General features: G+C 39.2%; 1 protein-coding gene across 26 annotated transcripts in view; it reads right to left on the reverse strand.

The window, feature by feature from the left end:
• Positions 1-15,696, reverse strand: part of DST (dystonin) — a 470,941-nt gene that overhangs the window by 200,843 nt on the left and 254,402 nt on the right. For all 26 annotated transcript variants that reach the window (XM_073336274.1, XM_073336294.1, XM_073336272.1 and 23 more), the window contains 11 exons: positions 10,526-10,638; positions 9,268-9,374; positions 8,422-8,541; positions 7,633-7,728; positions 7,249-7,376; positions 2,816-2,909; positions 2,337-2,491; positions 854-1,316; positions 632-760; positions 331-408; positions 81-242 (listed from right to left, as the gene is read on the reverse strand). In XM_073336274.1, the coding sequence (XP_073192375.1) occupies positions 81-242; positions 331-408; positions 632-760; positions 854-1,316; positions 2,337-2,491; positions 2,816-2,909; positions 7,249-7,376; positions 7,633-7,728; positions 8,422-8,541; positions 9,268-9,374; positions 10,526-10,638 (1,645 nt within the window). The remainder of the gene's footprint in view (positions 1-80; positions 243-330; positions 409-631; positions 761-853; positions 1,317-2,336; positions 2,492-2,815; positions 2,910-7,248; positions 7,377-7,632; positions 7,729-8,421; positions 8,542-9,267; positions 9,375-10,525; positions 10,639-15,696) is intronic.

Raw genomic sequence — 15,696 nt, forward strand, 5'->3', positions numbered from 1 at the left:
AAATGAGATATTTTAGAAACTTGTTAAATTATTAAATGTATTTTAATTATTTCCTTTTAGATTACATTAGCAATGCTTACTGCATGGTACTCCTTTTTTCGTGATATACTGGAATTTCTTTCACTCCAGTCATACGCAACCTCCTCCTCTTCTTTTTCATTCAGCCATATAAGCTCTCCAGTGGCACGGGACACAAAATTGTGCAGGGTATCAAGGTGCCTTTCCTGATTTCTTGATGTATTCTTAAAAAAAAATTAATTTAAAAACCCTGCCATTATCAAAGCAACACACATTTAAAAGTTGAACATCAAAGAGATATAATGATCTTACCAAGAGTTTTGCATACTGACTCTCCAGTTTGTGCAATTTTTCTGTATAACTGAGTTTAAGAGGGGCAGTCATTTGGATCTGTGTACAGTAGATAAGGTTAAAGGACAACAAAAAGATTAGCCACATTAACAGTTATTCTCAAATATTAGATTAATTTGTATAATGCGAATTCATCGGGCAATCATACATAAAACCAAAGAAAGGTTCTGAAATCCAAGTGCAGTTGTGTAACCAGTAATCACCTCATGAGTAATTCAATTAAAAAAAGTAACCTCAAGAAATAAAAAGTACAGTGGCGTACCTCACTGATTTTAGCTTCTTTAAGGCTTGATTCAAAATCTTCTATAGCTCTATGGACATTTTTTTGATTTTCTAAATGGCTTTCAACGCTTGGCAGATCTGAACCCCATTCTGTTCGATCGAGTTGAACCTTATAGACAAAAGTGAAAAAATAACCAAAGCTCCTCAGAAAATAAAGGAAATGACTAAGGTAGACTAAGAGGTGTTTGCATAAAGACATTACCTGCATTTCATCTACCCAGTTCAAGAGGTCCTGGACAAATTTCAGGTTGACTTCTTCTTCTGTTAAATTTTGATCAACAAAAGCTGATTTCATGAGGGGCTTTCGGATTTGCATCAGCTTGAGTGTTTGCAGTGCATTGGTGTCAACTCCTGTTACACAGGTTTGAATTAGCCGTGGTGGAAAGCCTGGTGTATAAGCTGGTGTGATTGCCGGAGTCAGTCTTGAAGTAAGACCTGATGAAAGGCCTGATGTCAGACTGGAAGAAGTCAAAGTAGGTGTTAAACCCTGGGTCATTCCAGAGTTTAAATCAGGGTTTAAGTTTGGTGCAAATCCTGAGTTTAAGCTTTGTGTTATTCCCGAAATCATCAGCTTTGTCTGTTCTGTTGTCAGTGTGCGCCCCTTGCTGAATACTGAAGAACATTCCGTCCTTAAGGCCATAAGATCATCTCGAAGTTTAGCAACCCTATAAAGAAATTACATTTACTAAAGAAAACAAAACAATCTCACTGACAGTTTGTGAATGCATTTTTATGAAACAATATAATTAATTGAACTATAGCAATATAAATGAAAGCTATCTTGTATGCTTTACATATTCTAAACATAAATTTACACTATTAGTACCTCAGTACTATTATTTACTATAGACTTTACTTATTACTACATTAGTTCCTATATAAGCTTTCTATATTAGCATATTTATATTATCTAGTAAACAGCTCTAAAAGTAACTTGTATGTACTGTGTCACCCTATACATGCATACTTGTGTGTGTTAGTATGGACAAAATCCTGGCAATAACGCAGAAAACCAACCTAACATGTGCAGTAGCATGTACCAAATGCAAAGCCAGACACAACCAGCAAAAGAGAAATCTTGCTGTTGCAAGGCAGGATACTACATGCTGGGGTGGATTGATTAGCTGCAAAGTTTTGTTTACCGCTCAGATATCCTGTGCTTGCTCTCACCAGATTCAGGTTAAATTCTGCCACTCTTTGGGAACATGTTGCTTTTCCATAAAATGACACCCTATTACTACAGTGAGGGTTTCTGGTTGCACAAACTGCTGTTTGTGAACTGACGTTAGCCTGCTACTACCTTTCCGGGTACGCTGGAACTACTGACGCAAATCATATTTCTATTTATCTAGAACAAAATTAGTACATTTTAAGGGTAATCATTTTAAGCACAATAAAAACGCCCAAAATGTTCAGACTTGGGTGTCTGATAAAGTTAAACACCTAAATGGCACCCAGATAAGTGACCTGATTTTCAGAGGTGCTGAGCATATGAGCACATGCAGCTCCCATTGAGTTCAATAAAAGTAGTTGGCACTCAACACCTCTGAACATCCAGTTATTTTTATTTGGATTGCCAATTATGGATTTAGGAGCTTAACTACAGGCATTTAGGTGTGACACTTTTGGGCTACAATACACATACACAATCTGTATTTATACACTTAAATAAAAGTATGAAATACCTCTGTACCAGTTGATCTGCCTGATAATATTTTCCATCAATAAGAATTTGGGCATCAATTACTTGTTGGCGCAGAAGATTCTCACATTCAAGTATATATCCAGCTATCTCTGCTTCATTCTGGAAATGTAGCCCTGATTCTAATCGCTTGGCATCCTGTGTTTTGGAATGATAAATACCAGCAATTAAATCCTACAGCTAACTGGATAAGTACTTTGTAGAGATTTCACTTTCACTGTAAGCTATTTTTTTATCTTAAATAATTACTAGTAAAACCCTAGCAGAATGAATTCTATGTAATGTACAGTACTCTCTTCCAGAAATGTTAACTAAAGAAAAAAAAAATGCAGAAAAGGTGAAAATATCAGTTACTCAAATAGTCAATCAAAAGTTCTGAAAGTAAGATTTAAAAAACTGTAAAGGTTTCAGTGCCAAAAAGTTCACAAACACACCCAGAAAGAGAATTCATATTTGACTTACAGACTGCAGAGCATTCCGAGCAAGTATCAGTTTGTCTTCACAGCCCAGGATGTCCCGCTGAACTCTGTTTGCAATCTGCTGCAACATTTCCAACCTAAAAGACACCACAGACTATTTAAAAAAAACGTTTTTTTAGTATCCACATTGCAATACAAAAGAAAATATCTTGCCTCAAATGCCAGTATTTATGCCAGTGTACCTAGATTCTTCTAACGTGCCATTGCTAAAGCTGATACAAGAATTAATCAGTGTTGGGCCACAATTCACAGAAAGGAAATTCTCATTTGAGTCAATGCTGGTTCGAGTGCCAGTGCTGTTGCTAAACAAGGAATCGCTACTGTGGTAGCCATAACTACTGCTGTTCATTTTTACACCAGGAGCACTCTCCCTTTGGCCATTTACATCTATTGGAAAATGGAAAAGGTAAAAACTCCAGCAAAATGTACAGCTTCCAGGGATGAAATCTCTCTACTGGCTTTTGAAACCCCTAGCATTCCTTCTTTAAATAGGTTTCAACATGCACATCCAACACCCAGCAAGTAATACTCGGATAGCTCTTCAAAGGATTTTACCTAGAGCTATGTATGCTCGTTTGAGTTTGGCTTCCCTACGTTGCATTAAAAAGCTCTGCAAGTATGGACTAAACAAAACGACGAGGGCGTCACCGGGAGACAGAGGTGCCAAATATTTAATATAAGTCTCAACCAATTTCAACAAGCTAAATTATATTTATAATGATATTATATTGACTTCTAGGTAATGTACAGTACTCTCTTCCAGAAATGTTAACTAAAGAAAAAAAATGCAGAAAAGGTGAAAATATCAGTTACTCAAATAGTCAATCAAAAGTTATATTACAAGCTTGCTACAGTGTTGTGCAAATATTGAATTAAAGGTTATATGAAGAGAAGTAAAAAGAGCTTGGTTCAGCACTGTACAATTCCAGATTTATGCTGGTGTAAATCCCCTGGTTTTAATGGAGTTACGCCAGTGTAAAACAGGAGTAACCCATCAAGCCCATAACTGGTGAACTCTATACCCCTGTACACTGTCCAATCCATTACTATTATTCTGCTGTCCAGACAAGCCCGTTTATTTTATTCCCCTGTCCCACCAAGCTGTAATCCTGAAGACATCACCTTACTTTCTTCAGCATTCTGACCTGACAGCACCAAGGCTTTCTTACCAAAAGGAAAAGAAGGCAAAACGAATCTTCTTCTTGGTTTTTATGTATAAATACATGTATATAAAATTCATTCAGCCTTTCATTCTTAACTAAATATTTCCCCATTTTAACTCCTGCTTCCAGCCCGCTATAAAACTACATCTGTATTACAGTGCTGCTGCTTTAAGAATATAAAGGATACAGGCTACCCTTGCAGAGACTGAGCAGGCTTATCTCTATGATGGTTTCAATCCCACTAGCTTGACAAATAGGAACCCCAGTTTGGCCCTTGACCACGACAGGCAAGCTACCAGGCTTTCTTCACCCACCACATATTAACTGGGATCCCACATTCCAACCTGCCACTAGCTACCCATGCATACTGATGTTTTCCTAATCGTTATCAGCCGAAGGGACAGGGTTTTAGCAATTTACCACTGTAACAGGGTGGTTTGCCCCTTACATCTGGAGGCCTGGGTCAAGCCAACCCTAACTGCTGAAGAGGCACACCGGAGAGAGATCAGGTGGTTTCCCTATTGAAAGCAGCAGTGGGTGCAATGAAGGAAGGATGCTTAGGGAGATTAGAGACTGCTAGAAGTGAGCATGCTCTAGCAGAGAGTCCTGGGATGTGGGACTGAGACTACAGGCAGGAAAGACCTGGGAGCGACCTGACAAGAGGGTAAAACAGATGGAATTTGTTTTGGGACTTTGAGTTTTATTTTTGAGTTTATTTCATAGAATCATAGAATATTAGGGTTGGAAGAGACCTCAGGAGGTCACCTAGTCCATCCAACCCCATGCTCAAAGCAGGACCAACACCAATTAAATCATCCCAGCCAGGGCTTTGTCAAGCCGGGCCTTAGGATAGAGATTATACCACCTCCCTAGGTAACCCATTCCCGTGCTTCACCAACCTTCTAGTGAAATAGCGTTTCCTAATATCCAACCTAGACCTCCCCACTGCAACTTGAGAGCACTGCTTCTTGTTCTGTCATCTGTCATCACAGAGAACAGCCGAGCTCCATCCTCTTTGGAACTCCCCTTCAGGTAGCCGAAGTTTGCTATCAAATCCCCACTCACTCTTCTCTTCTGCAGACTAAATAACCCCAGTTCCCTCAGCCTCTCCTTGTAAGTCATGTGCCCCAGCCCCCTAATCATTTTTGTTGCCCTCCGCTGGACTCTCTCAAATTTGTCCACATCCCTTCTGTAGTGGGGGGACCAAAAGTGGACGCAATACTCCAGGTGTGGCCTTACCAGTGCTGAATAGAGGGGAATAATCACTTCCCTCGATCTGCTGGCAATGCTCCTACTAATACAGCCCAATATGCCATGGGCCTTCTTGGCAACAAGGGCACACTGTTGACTCATATCCAGCTTCTTGTCCACTGTAATCCCCAGGTCCTTTTTTGCAGAACTGCTGCTTATCCAGTCGGTCCCCAGCCTGTAGCGGTGCATGGGATTCTTCCATCTTAAGTGCAGGACTCTGCACTTGTCCTTGCTGAACCTCATCAGATTTCTTTTGGCCCAATCCTCTAATTTGTCTAGGTCCCTCCATATCCTATCCCTACCCTCCATCGTATCTACCTCTCCCCGCAGTTTAGTGTCATCTGCAAACTTGCTGCGGGTGCAATTAATCCCATCATCCAGATCATTAATAAAGATTTTGTCTGATTAAACTCAGATTCCAAGAAATGGCAAAGGGTATTGTGAATAGACGAAATGGGTTGTGTGGAGTTTAAGAATCCCCTTCGGGGGAAACTGAGGCAGGATGCCTATAGTGTAAGCCCAAGCCTTGAGGGGGTGCTCCGGAGGTGGTCACTCACTCACAACTGTATTTGAGTATCAGCCCAGCTATCATTTTTGCCACAATTAAATTCCATTCTGCAGTTCAGGCTGCAGTGGTCCATGCTTGTACCAAAGAGCAATATGCCCCAGCAATGCATACTAGTTATCAGTTTATGAGGCAGCAAACTCCTGTTTCCCAGCCCAATCAATAATATAAATGTCTCAGTGATCTAATACTACCAGATTATTAATTTCTCTCCTTATCTTGCAGTGGTGAGCCCCATAACTGACAATCTGATTATATTTAAATGTATTTGATGAATATAAAATACGTAGAGATGGAGGGAAGTTTATGTTTATGAGGTCTTAATCAATTTGAAAATATGATAAAAGCTTTTTGTGAGTATGAATACAACTATAGGCCAATTTCACACACCCTCACACCTCAGCACAGTCACCCTCAACTCACATCAGGAACAGGTCAGTGTTTCCACCACTGTCCTCCTACGTGTTGCTCTGCCCGTTGGGGGCAGCTTTACATTCCACTCCAGAGGAACCACACCAGCAGAGGATGCTCTGAATCAGCACATCCTCACCCACCTTAGCCATGCTCCCTCTTCATTCAGCAGCCTTATATGTCAGTCAAACCTGGCTGCCTTTGGCCCCTCTTCTGCCATTTTAATCTCTCTCCTGCAGACTCTCTGCTGCAGGGGTCTATGCATACACTTGGATGAGTTTAACCCAAACTCTTAGTAGCCAGGAGCCCATTCCAGGTTAGAAAACTCCTCTAAAACACAATAGGCCTGATTTCTGGTGATGGACTCTGTTTGTGCCAGTGCAATTTTTTGTGGTCTCAAAATTGTACCTGCAAAAACAAAATCTGTTCTTAGGCCTGGCCCAAGATCTCAGTAATGTTTAACATACACATAATCACAGACATTCGTAATGGAAAAGACATCAGGTCACATATTCCACTACTCACGCAGGATTGCTCTCAAATATTTTGTATGTTTAAATGCTTTGTATATACTGGAGTGCAATATAGTTTTACTTGACCCAAAAAAACGGAGCTTCAGATATGCTTGTGTGCATGGGCTGAAATTAATCCCTAGGCAAAAAGCCAGAGCCATACTTAAATTCTCCTTCAGCCCTCAGAATAAGGTTTAAATGGAATTTAAGTGGTGCACAGACCTTGTCATGACCTTTTGCATAGGGGAGAATTTCATTCAAGTTAAGTACTTTGATTGAGGCACAGATACTATTCATTCTGGACTGGCTGAGACCCCCCAACTCATTACCATATGGATCCTGAAACTACACATCAGAAAAAGATCTACAGGGCTGAAAAAAATCTGTGAGCATTCTTCAAGCTAAAACAATAATGTAGTTTTTAGCATGGAAAAGACATCCAATATAGTTTCCAAAGTAAGGCAAAAGAGCAGAAAGAAAATAAACCACCCCTGTCAAACATTCACTAGCATACCGTTCTACTTCAGGTCGAAGGGTTTTCTCCCTTTCCAGCATGGCAATAATAAGTTTTCCCCACTCTTTTTCTATATCATTTGGATGGTAGCCTTGAGGGAGTTTGATGCGTCCAAATTCTATCCAGACCTTCAAAAACAAATAATGGCTGGTTAACAAACAAAAAACCAGAAATACAATAGAGTGAATATAATAAAGCACAAAAAAAGAAAAGGAGTACTTGTGGCACCTTAGAGACTAACCAATTTATTTGAGCATAAGTTTTCGTGAGCTACAGCTCACTTCATCATCCTTTAGTCTCTAAGGTGCCACAAGTACTCCTTTTCTTTTTGCGAATACAGACTAACACGGCTGTTACTCTGAAAGCACAAAAAGTACAACTTACCTCAAGCAGTTTATAAAGACGTTTAATTTTTGATTTATCTATCTCCTTTGGTGGAATTTCTGTTTCCTTAAACTGTAAGTATTGGTTATAAAGTGCCTGGAGAAATATAAATACATATCACCAGCTATTTCCTAAAAGGGAGTATTTTACTACTTCTTCACCACATTCCATTATGTTTAATAGACTTATATTGTTCTATTAAAGACTTGCATAAAAAATTCTTTGCCCACCAGTGAAAAATCTGCTTGTGCAGGTTAAGACACTAGCAAAACATTTCACGTAGCTGGGGCATGGGAAGAGGGGTGACAATCAAAGGGTAGGATTTTCAATGGGTTTCATCCTGGCCACCATCTGCATGCATGCATGCAAAGAACAAGCTAACATCGGGGGTTAGGAAAGGTGGCTGGCAGGTGGGTGACAGAATTTACATAAAACCTAACACGTCTGAGCATCTCATTTGCTCCAGGGACACAAAGGAACCTTAGCAGCTCAGAGGATCTGGCCCATATGTATTGCATATTTCATATTTCCAAGCCTAAATCATTTTATCTTTTTAAAATATAAACATTTGGAGTCCTGTGAATAATTTGAACAGCGCCATATCATAGTCTCCCATGCTTAACTTTGGGAACACAGGGTCTCAGGAATGCTACAAGGTTTCTTAAATTTAAAAAAAATATGAAAACCCACGTTATTACGCTGCTCTTTGATTTAACTGCATAAAATAAGAATCCTCATTTTTTTTCTACTGTTCTTCAAACAAAGTACATGTATGACGCAGTGTCTCACCTTCAGTTCTACAGGATTGTTTGGAAATGCTCTGTCAGATATTATTGTGATATGGTGCCTGATCCACTGGATGAGGTAGTTCACCATATTCTGGTATTCAACCCACTTGACTTCAACATCCTAGAAAAGCACATCACAGTCAGCAGATCAGAAAGCAAGAACAACTTCTTTTTTTCTTTTTCTTTTATAGTCTCGGTTTAAAAGGATGCATCTCTTCAGACGCATAAAGCAAAATAAATTCCCAAGCTTAGCAATTCCAAAACGGCATTCACAATATTCTGGTCCCTTTATCATACTAACATAAAATAAATCCCAATTAAATCAATTGAGAAACCTGCATGAGAAAGGCCAATAGGATTTGGCCTCAACTATTTCTAATGATGACATTGAAGCTTCCCAGTTCTAATACCATTCAAGAGAGATAATAAACAGAGAGTGTAACCTAATGGTCTGACCACAGGACTGGGAGCCAAAAGATTCTGAGTTATGATCCCAGCTCTGATTCTAGCACTCTCTGTGGCTTTGGGCAAATCATTATTTATTAGTTAAGCTCTCGATTTCAATGTCTTCATCTGTAAAGCAAGTGCAGTATTGTTATAAATCAAATACAGTATTTGTTTAGTCTTTTAATCATGTGGAGCTCCCAGTTAGATCACGAAACCAAGAGTCGAGTTATTGACAACATGAAAAAACTTTCAATTGTGTTATTTTGTAATATTAGTTTATTATTATTGTTATACCAGTCTATGGAGAATGTAGCTAACTGCAGTATTGAGTTGAAACCTTCTAAAATCAAGCCATGTCAATGAAGCTGCCATGCTTCATAGGTGTTACTCGCTTACTTACATTTGCACTGATGCCTTCACCGCCTTCCAGTACTTTGGGAAATGCATCATAAAGTGATGACACATAAGTTATTACTGACTTCTCATCAGGAGAGGAGACATCAACATCTAAGAACAGAACAAAGTCTGTGGTGAAGAATATTCACAAATACTCTACAGCCTGCAGATAGTTAGATTATATTTTAACATAAGAACATAAGAATGACCAGCTGGGTAAAGACCAATGGTCCATCTAGCCCATTATCCTGTCTTCCAACAGTGGCTCCAAGGAGCATTCCTTAATGGTGCCTAGAAATTTTATCTCTGCATCCCATCCTGAAGTGGCACGTACCTAATCAATATGGGGATGGTTGAAATCTCCCATTATTATTAAATTTTCTGTTTTTGTAGTATCTCTAATCCCCCTGATCACTTCACAATCACTGTCACTATCCTGGTCAGATGGTCGGTATTATATTCCTACTGCTATATTATTATTATTATTCAAGCATGGAATTTCTAACCATAGAAATTCCATGGTACTGTTTGATTCATTTAAGACTTTTACTATATTTGACTCTATGCTTTCTTTCACATGTAATGCCACTCCCCCAACAACACAACCTACCCGCTCAGTCCTATATATTTTGTACCCTGGTATTACCATATTGCATTGATTGTCACCATTCCACCAAGTTTCTGTGATGCCTATTATATCAATATCCTCATTTATTACCAGGCACTCGAGTTCACCCATTTTAGACTTCTTGCATTCATATACAAGCACTTATAAAATGTATCAATATTTAGTTGTCTGCCTTCATGTGACGTAATGGAATGGGACTCTTTTATTTGATTGTTTCTCTTCGGTTCCTACCTGTACTTTATCAACTTCTATACTCTCCTTTTTACTGGGATATAGAGAATCCCCTTTAATAAATACTCCCCTAAGGGATGTCTCTTTCTGAACCATGTCCTCCTCTGCACCTGTTGGCTTTCCCCCAGCTCCTGGTTTAAAAACTTCTCTATGAGCTTTTAAATTTTACTGGTCGGCAATCTTGTTCTGTTTTGCGTTAGGTGGAGCCTATCCTTTCTGTAGGCTCTTCCTTTCCCAAAAGGTTCCCCAGTTCCTAATCAACCTAAATCTCTTCTCTGAACACCATTGTCTCACCCACACATCAAGACCCTGCAGTTCTACCTAACTGGCCTTAAGCACAGAACTGGAAGCATTGCAGAGATGCCACCTTGTTTTGCAGTGAAGTCTTTAAGAATCAACTCACCTTCCGGATCCAGAAGTCTGGTGACACCAAGTTTTTCTGCTACATAAAAAGCATGTTCTAAATTTGCAAGGTTGCTTTGAACAGCAACGGTATTCATGTCTATCAGGTCCGGCCTGTAAAACAAAAACAACAATTACCGTAAGTATTTATGTGTTTGAAAATATAATTGTTGTAACAGAACAGTGCAGTACTTTAAAAGGTCTCTACAATGAGTGTAGAGTGTAAAAAACTGTTTTAAGAGCATGTGGTAACTAATAATAAGTACAGCTGTGTACACCTATCCATTTTTGCTTCTCATTTTTTAAAAAAACTTTCTGTTTATTAGATTATAAAAACTGAACAATAATTTTTTCAATGCAGCAGACAACTACAACCTGATCATTCCCCTCTGCTGGCACCCTCTCACCTACCAAAGCAAGCTTAAGACTCTGGCCCTCACTTTAAGTGTCTGTATACTCCTGCTTACATATCTATTCTGGTCTATTATCGTGTTCCACCTTGCTCCCTTTGCTGCACTTCCCTCATTCTCTCATGTCTTCTTTCATGGGCCACCCAATCCCTCATTCCTGGAACAACATCCCTATTTTAATGTCTTTCAATTCCATCTCTTGTTCAGAGCTTTCCTGTAAGCCCACATTTTTTATGAGGTCCACAAATACTAACTCATGCCAACATCAGACCATTGCTATCCCCATATTTTATGTTTTACATGTCAAAATTAGCACTGCTCCTTTGCTTTCCCACGTATGTACTGTCAATTCCTCAGCACAGGGACTGTCTTCATTAGTGTCTGCCTTGTACAGCACGGAGAACACTGCCAGCCTTAGCAAATGAGAAGAAGAGGTGATTTTCAAACGTGCTGAGCACCCACAGCTCCCACTGAACTTAACTGGAGTAATAGGTGCTCTGCACCAAAAAACCAGGCCCATGTTTAAAACAAAACAAAAATCAGCAACCCAAATGGCGGCAGAGGGAGATGGGGGGAGGGGGAAAGAGCTAGAGAGAGAAAGAAATAAACCAGAAGCAGAAACCATGTCTTTGTCATAGCTGTATCTTTGAAATTCAGTTGAATGGCTTCCTATAAAGCTGATGGTGCTGATGGCAGGAGGAGAAAGTTAACATTAAAAGAGGAGTTGCCCACCCAAGTCTTTCAAAATATGAAAACATTTATATTTTTTCATACCCAAATCCCGTAGAACAAATTATGTGAGGGTCAGCTTTAGGGATCAGCTCCCTCCCTCAATTTTCTCATTTTTATACTTGAGCGGGAGAAATGTAAATGCTACCTGGCAGAAATTGCCTATTTTCATACAATTCCAAAAGGCAAAGCTTGAAGACATTTGCAATAGAAACAAATTGAAGCAAAAGGTTCAAAATGTTTCACATTTTTCAAAACCAATAATTACATCATGTGTTTTTCCAGCACACCAATCCCCCCCATCCCAAAAGCTACATTAACTTTGCTACACCCCATGTGACCGAAAAGACAGTTCTGGCAGACAGTGAGAATCACAGTTTTTCTTGTGCTTTCTTGAGGGCACATTCATAAAAAATCAATCATAATCCTAAACTACTGTTACCCTGATGGAGTTTGTTTTCCCTATTGATTTTAATGAGAGCAGAATGAGGCTCACGTTATTCTTTGAATTTCACTACAATTAACAGAAAGGTATAAATAATTATTGAAAAAGGAACACACTAATCGATGTCATGGTCACACTTCTGCAGATTATGGATTAATAAAGATTTACTTCACAACATATAGTAGGAAAAAAATATTTTCTGTATAAACATATATTGTTGGTTTTTTCATTCTGCTTTCTTTCCAAGCACTTCACACTTGCTGGTAAAACCAGCATGAAATACAAAAGGACACCTATTCAGCTGTCAACTTGCAGAACAAGATCAGGCAAGTTGGTGTGAAAGCCTTGTTTTTTCACAATAAAAATAAACTCCAATACACTGACTAAAAGCTATGAAGTACTCAAATGGAAGATGTCTCTTATGGTGACATAGTTAAATTAATAAAAACAACTGTTGTAGCGTTCATCAATCACTTTGGATAAATGCTGCTACTGCATCCCAAAACTTAAAACAACCATCTATGTGAAATACCACACATTTTATACATACAGTCCTATATCCAAAATCCTGCACAAAACATGGATACTCATATCCCCATTAGAATAAAATAAAATAATAACACTTCGCTCTTATACAGCATCTTCTATCCTTAGATTTCAAAGGGCTATACAAAGGAGGTCAGTATAATTATCCTCATTTTACAGATAGGCAAACTTACGGCACAAGGAGAGACGTGATGCACCAAACTAGTGGCAGGACTGGAAACAGAACTCTAATCTCCTGAGTCCTACTCCACTGCCCTATCCACTAGACAACATAGCCTCATTTTATGAAAATACAAATTTGCAATGAAAGTCATCCTATTTTTAATCAGCTGTATATCCCATACATTTTTTGTCTACCTACAATAACTAGTTTATATTTATCTAAAAAGAAAAGGAGTACTTGTGGCACCTTAGAGACTAACCAATTTATTTGAGCATGAGCTTTCGTCCGATGAAGTGAGCTGTAGCTCACGAAAGCTCATGCTCAAATAAATTGGTTAGTCTCTAAGGTGCCACAAGTACTCCTTTTCTTTTTGCGAATACAGACTAACACGGCTGTTACTCTGAACTCTATATTTATCTATAGGCTCCATTCAGCGGAAAAGACTGCATAAGACAGCATATTGGCTCTGTCCTTGTTTCCCCTACTGAAACAGAAACATAGCTAGGAGGCTAATTAACTGAAAATGAGTTCCTTTGGTACTTGGACAAGGGAAAAAACAGGTTTTAAAACTGAAAAGCAAGGGTGCATCTGTTATAGGGGAGTAGAAGTGCAAATGGAAATATTTTGAAACTTTGGAGGGGAGATGGAGCCTCCATCCCTAGCCAGTCACCATCTCTTCTTTCCAAACAGGAAAAGTTGCAGTGAAGTTTAGGGCCAGGGAAAAGGGTGCCTACATCCTCATCTCAGTTAGACTTTTCTTCTGACCCCAGCCCCTACATGAACAAAAGAGCCATGAAATCAATAAAAAATTGCCTTTTTCTTTAAAGAGAGTTCCTCCTGTGGTTTTTAAGTACCTCATTGCTCTCCAGACATAAGCTTATTACCATTCAGTTCACCAAAAGCCCCTGTTCCTCAACCTAGTGTATGGCAGTTCTTTCTGGGCAAGCTCAGAAGATTCCTTTTGAGAGTATGTGTACACCTGGAGTGGGGGGGTGTGACTCCCATCTCAAGAAGGCATACGGAGCTCGTGTGCTAAAAACAGAATGTAGCCACAGCAACACGAGCTGCAGGATGGGCTAGCTACCCTGAGTACATGCCCATCAGAGATCCTAGAAACCCATGATGGGAGGAAGTGTGAGTATGTCTCCCCAGCTCCAGCTGTAGAGATACTGTGTGTCATCCCTTGTGATCATCTATCTGTGAATTCTCTGTGGAGTAAAGTACTACATTGCACCAGTAAGGGTTGCAAAATCTGTTCCTAAGCAAGGGCAGTGTTTTGTACAGCTTTAGAGTATATATGTTATGTATGTTTCTGATATGTAAACAATAATTTATTCTCAAATGAGTTCTTAATCATTACTAACTTGAACTGATTATACTGCAGTTATAATGCATATCCTACTAATTTAGATTAATTTAACTGGCTTAATCTGGGAGGATCCGTGGGTTAAAGACAGCATCAGGGGGGAGACAAGCATTTTGGTTTCTAAAAGTAAAAAACAAATAAAATAGACAGGATAAATAAAAATACCCATAAGCTTTAAACGCAGATGTTATTTTGCATTCAGTATAAAGGTTTATATAAATATAAAGTGACATAATTTTGTGTAGAATTATTAAGCAATTTTCTACATAGTATAGACCAAATGAAACTAAATGCACTTCAAAAAATGATAATGACCTCACCTTCAAACATAATACTGTGACTCATTTTATGGCTGATTTTTCAGCAGAGCTGGGTCCTTGCCATTGGAAAAGATGCATAAACAATACAAACCATGCAAAAAGTTGGAATATTCCATACAAAACAGATGCCTCTGTTAGAAACACACCCAAATCAAGGTGCTCAGCTTCCAAATAGTGAGTCATTAATTATTTTATTGATGAAACGCACCTCTTCTACCACTAAAGATTTTAGAGTAGGTGTTAGAAATTAGATATAATTTGTGTTAAAAACTGACAAAATTAATACCTGTTCAAGAAAACAACTTTAATATATAGGTCCATGAAGAGGAATAAGAGAATAATACTTCAATAACATTGCAAGTAAACCAAGGCTTTTATCCTGGATGACTCACACATGTGTTAAGCTTTACAGTCTGTGAGTAGCCTTACTGAAATCAATGGAGCTACCCACAGCATGTAGGTTTTTGTATAACTGGAATCTAATAAACCTTGGAAATAAATGTCAAGATCCACACTAGAAACTATAGTATTTGGGGAATTTTAAATGGAATCATGGTATTTCAATGTGGAAAAGATATTTATCTATCTTTAGTCTCCCTACTCAATTACACTGTACAAATGATAACCTCTTTTTCATTGTTTTAAGACAACTTTACTGTCAACAATTCTGTTTATCTTTAATAAAATAAGTTATGCCCTGATCCTGCAAATGCTTATGCACATGAGTAACTTCACACATGTCACTGGTGTCAATGAGTTCAACAGAACAACTCATGTCTGAAACGATCTCATGCACAGAAACTAAATTATTTAATTCTTGGGAAACGCAGATTTAATAAAATCATCAAAATGGTGTCTGACTAAACCATAGCAGTAAAGAAGAAGACAACAGAGGTATATTTCTTGTCTTATACCAGGGGTGGGCAAACTTTTTGGCCCGAGGGCCACACTGGGGTTGCAAAACTGTATGGAGGGCGGGTAGGGAAGACTGTGCCTCCCCAAACAGCCTGGCCCCACCCCCTATCCGACACCTCCCCCTTCCCACCCCCTGATTCCCCCCTCAGAACCCCGACCCATCCAACCCCTCCTGCTCCTTGGCCCCTGACACACACCCCCAGGACCCTCCGCCCCAATCGCCCCCCCGGGACCCCACCCCCATCCATCCCCCCCGCTCCCTGTCCCCTGACTGTCCC

This window comes from Lepidochelys kempii, chromosome 3, assembly GCF_965140265.1.
Source record: "Lepidochelys kempii isolate rLepKem1 chromosome 3, rLepKem1.hap2, whole genome shotgun sequence".
Lineage (NCBI taxonomy): Eukaryota > Metazoa > Chordata > Testudines > Cheloniidae > Lepidochelys > Lepidochelys kempii.